The following is a 9,733-nucleotide window of genomic DNA, read 5'->3' on the forward strand; positions in this document are numbered from 1 at the left end:
ATCCAAGAATGAAGTAAGTGCCTACAAACTATCAAAACCCATAAATCAAAGAGAAACATGCAAAACTGTACATAACAGCTAAACATAAAACCTAGACCCAAAAATAACAATTAAACCCTAAAAGCATATAACCAAAACAGTTCCCCCCACACTTAAATCACACATTGTCCCAATGTGGCACAAACAGAAGATCAGAGCAATCAGAACAATCAACAGAATTGGACATGTGCAATAAAAGTAAAGAAGGAGAGAGGGAAAGAAAACTCCCTAAATCATGGTGGGAGAGAAGCAGGGTCAAGCAAAGACATCTCCTCTACAACTGCATTCAACAAAGATGGATTGTTGAGGAATGGCTTCAGCCGGTGCCCATTGACTTTAAAGCTCTTATCTGTGGATTCACTTTTGATCTCAACTGTACCATAAGGATAAAAATTAGTAACAAAAAAAGGTCCAATCCACTTTGATCGTAACTTACCACCCATGAGTCCGAGCAGAGAATTGAACAACAGAACTTTCTGGCCAACCACGAAGTCCTTCCTAGCTATCAAGCTGTCATGGAACTTCTTGGTTTTCTCCTTGTAGAATTTTGAATTCTCGTAGGCTTCCAAGCGAATCTCATCAAGCTCATTTAGTTGCAACCTCCTTTCCTCACCAGCCTGATCAATAGAGAAGTTGCAGGTCTTCACAGCCCAGTAGGCCCGATGCTCAATCTCAACAGGTAAATGACATGCCTTGCCAAAGACAACCCGATAAGGAGACATTCCTATGGGTGCTTTGTAGGCAATCCTATGCGCCCAAAGAGCATCCTCCAACCTCTTACTCCAATCTTTTCTGTTGGGCTGGACAATCTTCTCTAAGATTCTCTTGATCTCCCTGTTTGAAATTTCAACTTGCCCATTGGTTTGGGGGTGTTAGGGTGTAGAAATTCTGTGCACTACCCCATACTTCTTGAGCAAAGCCTGCATAGATCTGTTACAAAAATGGGTGCCTTGATCACTAACAATAGCTCTGGGTACTCCAAACCTGCAGAATAGGTGAGATCTAACAAAATCCACAACAACCCGAGCATCATTAGTTCTGGTGGGTTTGGCTTCCACCCATTTTGAAACATAATCAACAGCTAAAAGAATATAGGAAAAAGAGAGGAAGAATAGATTATATAAATTATATAAAAGGGATACAAATATTCATAACCACCATTTGGTCTCCACTTTTAGTATGACCTTTTTACCCTTAATAACCACCATCTTAATACAAGTAACTGTCATCTCTATATTTTTAAAATCATTTATTCCTCACCAAATAACCTTTTTAAGTAACTGCACTCATTATTCTCACTCTCACAATTTTGTCTTTCTTGCTTCCTCTCTTTTTGTTAAGCCAACTACACATCGGTGCATAATCTATTCTCCATTACGGTATATCCTCTCTCACTTCCTCTATTATACTTTCCATTATATACATTCCCTTCATTCTTGGTTTCATTTCATTCTGTTTTCCTTTCATTTTGTTAAGTCAACTACACATCGGTGCATAATCTATTCTCCATTACGGTATATCCTCTCTCACTTCCTCTGTTATACTTTCCATTATATACATTCCCTTCATTCTTGGTTTCATTTCATTTTGTTTTCCTTTCATTTTTAATGTTTCCTCTAAAAATGTAAACCATACATAGTTAATAGTGTGACTTATAAAGGTTTAGATGCGATTTGGAGTAATTTTGTTTTCTTTTATTTTTGTGCTTTTGCGCTTATGTATATTAGATTTCGTTGTTTCGTTCACTTTGAAAAATTACTCCATGTTGAGGTTTTCTCATAGTTCAAATTTGTTATAGGTTTATTGGAGTTTTTGAATGAATATTTGTGTCTGGAATATTTACATCGCATTTTTTCCCGCAAATTGTTTCATTTCAACCGTCAAATTGACTTCCCTTAATTGGATAAAGTTTAGAATAACTGATAGGTATTTTTCCTTTGACAACTTTACGATATTGCATTGCAAATAATGCTCTATAGTTCTACTAAAGTAATTCTTCCATTCTTTTTTTTTTCTTCTGTTTTTTATTCCATTGATATTTTCTATTATTTATTTCGCATATAAAAAGGATTTTAAATAAAAGTCACCATTGAGAATATCTTCATGTTAAATTTCAAAACTTTCCTTTAATTTTATTTAACAACCATAATATGTGCCATTAAATAATAACAATATTTTTTTATAAATCAATTAATTACATACGTTTACGTAATTAATAAACTCAATGTATTTCTCAAGTTTAGTTTTTTTTTACAATAATTTTTTTTGGTGTATTATTTTTACAAAGAATTTAATTTTACTCAAGTTATTAAAAATTTAAATTTAAAATATCTCTATTTTCTGAATTCATTTTTTCCCTTTAAAATTATAAAAAAAATCCTATTTAAACTTACTATCTTAATAGATTTAAAAATTTAAATAAATAACAATATTTTATTAAAAATTCAAATTTAATATATGCCTAATTTTATATTTTAAATTTTAAAATTTAAATTTTAAATTCTAAATTACAAATTTTAAATTTTAACTTTTAAAATTTAAATCTTAAATTTTAAATTTTAGATTTTAAATTATAAATTTTAAACTTTAAACTTTAAATTTAAAATTTAAAATTTTAAACTTCCCATTCTGTGGGACTTATAATCGAATTTAACGTTGGTACAGATTTAAAATTTTAACTTTTAAAATTTAAAATTTAAATTTTAGATTTTAGATTTAAAATTTTAAAAAATTAGATTTTAGATTTAAAATTTTAAATTTTAGATTTAGGATTTTAAATTTTAAATTTTAAAATTTTAAATTTTAAATTTTAAATTTTAAATTTTAAATTTTAAATTTTAAATTTTAAATTTTAAATTTTAAATTTTAAATTTTAAATTTTAAATTTTAAATTTTAAATTTTAAATTTTAAATTTTAAATTTTAAATTTTAAATTTTAAATTTTAAATTTTAAATTTTAAATTTTAAATTTTAAATTTTAAATTTTAAATTTTAAATTTTAAATTTTAAATTTTAAATTTTAAATTTTAAATTTTAAATTATACATTATTTTATTATTAATAGATTTAAATTTTAAAAATTCATTTTAAAATCTTAAATTCTAAATTTTAAATTTTGAATTTTGAATTTCAAAATTTTGAATTTTGATTTTTAAATTTTAAATTTTAAATTTTCACTTTGGAATTGAAATTTGAAATTTGAAATATTAAAAATAATTACTTTTATAAAAACAAGATTCAAATTTAAGATTTTAAAATTTGAAAATGAAATACAATATCAATTTATTTAATAAATATTAATAATTTTTAAATGTTTTAATAAATAAAATATAGAAATATATTATTTACTCTAAATAAAAATAATCTGCAAGGAGATTTCTGTTGTTGAGTCTTTCCAAAATCTTTCTCTTTTTTCCCACTCCTTCGGAGAATCAGATTCTAGTTCATGGGTAAGAGTATTTCTTTTTCAAATAATGCTTATTTCTTTTTTGGTCTTAGATTTTTGAGATATTTGACGAAACGAATGTGTATTATTATTTTTTTTGAATATCTGAAGCTAGATGGAAGGTTTTATCTTTTAAAATTTTTGTGGTTCCGATGTTTGTAGTGAGAACTAAAATTCGGATAGCAAGTTGTGCCCCTTGAGTTTATTGTTTCTGTATTTTCTTTTCCGCTTAAAGAATTGAAAAAGAGTGAACTTTTTAGTATATGATTAATGATTAATCAGTTTTGGAATTATTCTTTAGGTCGTAATATTTGAATATTCTGTGTGGGTGGTTTACACATTCCATTTGGATCAAGATTTATTTTGTGTCAATGGTTAGTGTGTGGTGCATGACAAATTGTTTGGAATATTAATATATAATTCATGATTCATAACAAGACAAATAATTACTATGTGCTTTTATGAAGAATGTAGTGGTTTTTGTTAGGTATTTTCTACGAGAATTATAAGAATTTCACAAACTGAAGTGAAAACTATTTCTTATATGCTATTGGTTTGTGGTGTACTTGATTTTCGAGGAACCTTGTGATTTTCTCAGATATTGAGGCCTTTGTTTGATATTTGAACAGTGAATTTGAGGAATTTGTGAAAATGGGTCAAGAAGTTCTGGTGCCTGTTGAAGTCTACATGTGTGATGATGCCTGTGGTGAGGAACCTAAGTCGATCAAACAAATTCCTTCTTCTGGTGGAAATGAGGATGTGGAAGTTAACATCACTGGGGGCTCAAATTTGGGGAAAGCTTTTGTGGTGGAAGATTCTTGTGAGGATGCCACTGAGTATTCCAGTTCTTTCGATTATACAGGATCTGGTGCAGAGAATGTCTCGTCTTTCAGTGATGCTGAAGTTGAATCACGCAGGTGTGCTGATGATCCATCCTCATCAATGTGTGATGATTGGTACGAATCATGTGAAAGAAGGTATGTTTCACTTCAAATTGTTTCTTTCAGGAATCTGTTTTTTTCTGACATGTTTATAGGTAGCAAGAATGTAGAAATTGAAGAAAAGATGAATAAAAAAAACTTATATCACATGCCTTTGTGCACGTCTTTCTTTTCCTATGAACACTAACCCTTTAGGTACATTACTTTTGCGATTATTGGTTAATCCCATTGTGAAGGCTTGTCAATTTGACAACAGTTATTGGGAGACCTCTGGCTTTGGGAATGTGTTAGTCTAAAGATCGATTAAGTTGAAATGATTTTGTTTTTCTTAAGGAGTGAAGTATATTCATCATTCTTTCTATGTTTATTTGTGATTATGTTCCATATTTCCCCTGGTTACTGCTGTTGAATTTGTTTCCCCATGTAGTTGGTGCGCCATAGGGGGAGAGATACTTTTACAATTTACACATCTTGTCTCAATTTCCAAAAACATCTTTACCCTAGGCAAGGCCAGTGCAATCAAGATTTAAAACTATATAGTTTATGTGCTTTTAGGTTTTGCAAGTCTTAGAGAAGGTATGTGAAAAGTGAATTTACTCGATAAACAAATAAAAACATCAGTGATAAAAATGAATTTAATAATTTGAGAACTGTAAATATCCTCATGCCTACACTCCATTTTATCTCCTCTCCACCCTTAATTTTCGTGAAAGAAAGTCAACTTTTTGAACAAGGCTGTTAGAAGCTATTATTCCTTTTTTGCCTGAATATAAGATCATTGTCATCATGATTCATAGCCGTTATTGATTCATAGTTACAGTTCAGAAGACTGTGAGCATGCATTGGATCACATTGCATGATTCAAATAGCGAACTTTGCGCTTCAAGTGTCAATGTCAATAATTGTTTGTCTTGCAGTTTATATACCAAATTCAGTATATTACATTAGATGCATAAGTTTGTATATTTTATGTGATGCTGATTTACCTTAAAATAGCTATATCCCTGAATTTGAGATTTACTAAATCTTGTCACATGCATAAGGAATGTGTGTTACAGCTATCTTCCAATCGTTCTAACTGTAATCTTATATCAGTTTTTTTGTGCTTGCCTTAATTGAAAATACGTCTGAAAGTCTGAGGCAACTTATTTTAGTCTTGCTTTTTAAGACTGACATTAGATTTTCATTTTGATACAAGTCAAGTAATATGGTCAGCTCTGAATTAAAGTTCTGAGTTAGTCAGTTGTTTTTAACGTGATTAAAGTTAGTGATATGTTTGAATTGAATGTCAATAATTTGTATATTTTATTTTATACAATTTACTCTATTAACCATTCAGAGAAAAAAGGATGCCAAAAAGTTTGACAATTCATTGGAGGAGGTTCATACGTCCTATTAGGTGGCGCTGTAAGTGGATTGAATTGCGGATGAAGCAACTTCAGTCTCAAGCACGTAAATATGAGAAAGAGCTTGCGGCATACAATTACACAAAGCAGCTAGATTTTGCACACTTAACAATAGATGACTCTAATATCAAATCAGTCCCTAGATATGGTCGGATGCATAGGAATAACATTATGAAGAGGAACAGACGAAAAAGAGTTGAAGAGCAGTGTGATCAAGCATCATACATGTCCAACCATAGTTTATTCTCCTACTATGGTATGTCGTTTCTTCATTTGTTATAGTATTTATTAGTGCCACGCTTTTTGTTTTATAATTATTTCTTGTCTTTTTCAGAGAAGAAAGATTGTACTGTCGATACATGTTTGAAGGATTTTCGTGATGTTGGTTTGGGTGAGTAGAAGTAATATGCATGGTACTGTTTTTGTTATTTATATGTAACTTGCAAATATATTATCTCATCATATAACTGTGAAACTTTGGATCAAACAAGCACAAAGAATTCAATGCACAGGTTTTCATTTTGATTTTCATGTATTACTATTACCTTATAAGTATTTGTCCTTTCCTGAAACAGGTTTTATTCATTTGTGTGTTTCCATGAGAATTTTAAGTTTCTAATTCTACAGTCTTGTTTTTAATATCAGGTGTCAATGATAGTAATGAGGAATTAAAGCTGAATGATGTGTGGTCTTCTATAGAGTATGAACATATTGATAAATCCTTGGATGACATCATTCAAAAGATTGAAGCTGTACAGTCACAAGTTCAGAAATTAAAAACTAGAACTGACACAGTGGTTAGTGAAAATTGCGGAAAGTTTTGTTCCGTAACTCAGTTGAGCATGCATGGGCCATCCAATGAATTTAATCATTTTGATCTAAAGTCCACTTTTGCTGATAATTGAAACACATATTCATTTAGTTTTCCTCATTCCTTGTCTCAGCTTCAATCCGAGTTTCACTTGGGAGATCTATTAATGCCTGGAAATGCATCAGCAAGTCGTGAAGGGATAATTCCCTTTGTTGAAACCACTAATAGTCCTGAGCTTAATGATCAATGGGAAGATGTAAGCTTTATATACAAACACACGTAATTTAAAGTTTTCTAATTTTCTGCCATATTGGTTGTGCATTAGTTTATGCTTGACATTTTCTATCTTTGTAACAAAAGAATTTTCCATTGCTTTCCTCGTGCTTTTGGTTTTTCTAATTGCTAGTACCATCCATGTAAGTTTCTGTTAAGATATCCATGAAGGAAGTTGTTCAGAATGATTGCCCTGCCACACAACTTCTACCTAGCTTATTGTTCTGATTTCTTTTTTGTCAATATTTTTAATAATGTTTGGTGTATGGAACTAGTTTTTTATAAACCCTATGCGGTCTCAACGAAATTATGTAATCTCTCGAGATTGACAACTTTGTACAACAAAATATCAACTTTGAAGCACACCCTAAGTTCTAGTGCAGAAAATAAATTTTGACATTGATCAATCAACACCCTCAAGCAATATTTCAACTCCATATTAACATAAAATAACAAATTACAATATTAAAATAGCAATGTTTAGTATCAAATCATGTAAAATTTCACACAAGATACAAGTTCTTAAAATAGCAAACAAAAAACTAAGAAAAGACAATTTTTTTCTTTTAACAACAAAGGGGACGAGATTGCTCAAAAACAAGTTTGCTTCCGAGTTGTATAGGTGAGACTGACCAATCTCGTAAACTCGGTAGTTATTGCAAGTTGTCATTCGAGATTGACAACCATGCTATTGTAGCTCTTCCATGAAGCACGAATATGGTAGGATGTGTCATATTATTGGTCAATGTGCCCCATGAATATGGCTACTTATTGCATATCCATGCATTTCCCTTCATTTGTGTGCTTAGTGACAGATCTTAGACATAGCTCATATATGGATATAATTTAAGAATCAGGCCAGCAAGGAAATTTATTTCATTGTTGGAAAAACCTGATCTGGTACAGAAATAAATAATCTGAGCATCAGCATCTGGGGGGTTCCATTTGTTTGTGTAGGGTGGAGTAGGGTCTATTGGAATAGAGAGAGCTTAGTGAGCAGAATCGTGATGATTTCCATTGATGAATGGAACATAAGGTTAGAGAAGTTTTGTAAAGTTACATATAGGAAGAGTTGTGGAAAGGCGGAACATTTGTGTAGAGTGAAATTTAGCTCAAATTGTTCCATAACCTTATTCTATTGTTATTCAAATTTTTTTGGGTTGAATTTGTTCTTAAGCAATTACAAAAATGTAATTCATGAAGACCGAAATTAAGTTATAGATGTGTCCTGTATTATTTTTTGTTATATAATTTATGGTGGGGGAAAAAATTGAGATGCTCAACCCAATGTTTTTTCAAATGAATATTGGTGATGCTAATGATATACTTTTCTTGTCCATATTTGTACATGTCATCATAACATTATTTTATTTTAAAATTTGAAACTACTTCATAAATAATTGTGTGCATAATAATCGTTAGAAATTGTCTTTATGTATTCTCATGATTATATCCATGCCATGTCATATATCCTACTTGCCGTAATGCTGTGTAATAGTAATTCGTATCCATGTCACTTTTTGGTGTGAAATTGCAGTCTTCATTTCCCATGCTTGGATTTACATTTGTGAGTGACGTGTGCTGCAATGCAAGCCTGCAATTATTGTTTGAATATTTGAATTAATGACAAACAATTTAATAATCATGGGCTCAAGCAGTCTGAGCTTGTATGTTGAAAGGATTGAACAACCTCCTTTATATATTTTACAAATCTTTGTGAATTTGTAATTTTGGCATTTTCTTATGTGCAGATCAAGGATGAAGTTCTTGTACCAAATCAGGCAGCTAGGGAAGAGTGGAATGATTGCAAGTATGATGCAAATCGCCTTTTAAAGAGAACCAACGAGTCAATTCAAGAGGATAAGTTCATTTTGGAGGTTCAAGTTTCAGAACCTGCTCCCCCTGAGAATTTGGTTAATGAACATTCTACTTGGATGTCATGTTCTACGTTGATGTCAAATATTTCTACGAGCAAACGGAAAAGAAGGAAGAAATCTGGCTCAAGCTAAAGGGAAGGAACTGAGAATTTCTCCAACAAGTTGCAGTCTGCTTCTGTCGTAATGTGTAAATGCTAGTTAAATGTTTTATACTCTGTTACACAGAGGCATTATATCAATTGTACATAATGTGTATGGTGGTAGCATGCTCTATTCCTTATGGGGAAGTTTTTATTTTAATTTATTGGATGGTGTTAGTCATGTTTTTTGATTTAGGTTGGAACTGTTATTAGTACTTGAATGAAAGTATGAAACTGTACCTTATTATGTCTTTTTGACATATTTGCAAAGGGATGATTTTGCACCTTTATAGATTATTGATTTTGCTTTGAATCTTAGAAATATTGATTTTGCACATCTTATTGAAATATTCATGTTGTGTCAATTTCGTTTGTGTGAATTGTAATAGCTATGTGAACTCTTCTGACTTGTTTAATGGTCAGTAATATATTTTCATTATATGTACTGATTTACGTTGTCTTTTGTCAACATAGATGATGAAAAACAAAACTAATCAAAGTAGATTGGTGCACAAAGGCTGTGCTCTGGTTTTCAAAACAGAATGTCAGCAAATGCACTGTATAATCTTAAAAAAATCTGATTAACACTGTTGGCTATCTTTCATCACCATCTCTACGCTATTATCTTGAGAATCTTAATCATTTGCGTGTTTCTATTACTCTTAGAATGTGACTTTTTGTGATTTCTTAGGTCACATAAATGATGAATCCATTATATGAATTTTAGATGGGTTTAATTCAATCCCAAAAGTTAGTTTGAGATGATGATTGTTTTTCACTTATATACATTACTTTATTTATA

At 30.6% G+C, this 9,733-nt stretch overlaps 2 protein-coding genes across 2 annotated transcripts; one reads left to right on the forward strand and one right to left on the reverse strand.

Moving 5' to 3' along the window:
- Nucleotides 1–272: 272 nt before the first annotated feature.
- LOC145956147 (uncharacterized) lies at nt 273–761 on the reverse strand. The gene is made up of 2 exons (XM_083071711.1): nt 476–761; nt 273–412 (listed from the first exon to the last, which is right to left on the reverse strand). Exons 1-2 carry the CDS (start codon nt 759–761, stop codon nt 273–275), a joined length of 426 nt encoding a protein of 141 aa, XP_082927837.1.
- Nucleotides 762–3,546: 2,785 nt separating this feature from the next.
- LOC109815160 (uncharacterized) lies at nt 3,547–9,244 on the forward strand. Its single transcript, XM_029274732.2, has 7 exons — nt 3,547–3,605; nt 4,113–4,460; nt 5,764–6,086; nt 6,165–6,221; nt 6,476–6,627; nt 6,775–6,897; nt 8,666–9,244. Exons 1-7 carry the CDS (start codon nt 3,562–3,564, stop codon nt 8,921–8,923), a joined length of 1,305 nt encoding a protein of 434 aa, XP_029130565.2. The 5' UTR covers nt 3,547–3,561; the 3' UTR covers nt 8,924–9,244.
- The last annotated feature ends 489 nt before the right edge of the window (nt 9,245–9,733 follow it).

This window comes from Cajanus cajan, chromosome 3 (genome assembly GCF_000230855.2).
Source record: "Cajanus cajan strain Asha chromosome 3, NIPB_CcT2T_4, whole genome shotgun sequence".
Classification (NCBI taxonomy): domain Eukaryota; kingdom Viridiplantae; phylum Streptophyta; class Magnoliopsida; order Fabales; family Fabaceae; genus Cajanus; species Cajanus cajan.

Excerpts from the sequence above, each read along its gene's own strand:
- LOC145956147 (XM_083071711.1), bottom strand. The coding sequence starts at position 761 with ATGTCTCCTTATCGGGTTGTCTTTGGCAAGGCATGTCATTTACCTGTT. Across the intron at positions 413-475 it reads TCTGCTCGGACTCATGGGTG|TTGAGATCAAAAGTGAATCC; the intron begins GTAAGTTACGAT and ends CTTATGGTACAG.
- LOC109815160 (XM_029274732.2), top strand. The coding sequence starts at position 3,562 with ATGTGTATTATTATTTTTTTTGAATATCTGAAGCTAGATGGAAG. Across the intron at positions 6,222-6,475 it reads TTTTCGTGATGTTGGTTTGG|GTGTCAATGATAGTAATGAG; the intron begins GTGAGTAGAAGT and ends TTTTAATATCAG. Across the intron at positions 6,898-8,665 it reads TTAATGATCAATGGGAAGAT|ATCAAGGATGAAGTTCTTGT; the intron begins GTAAGCTTTATA and ends TCTTATGTGCAG.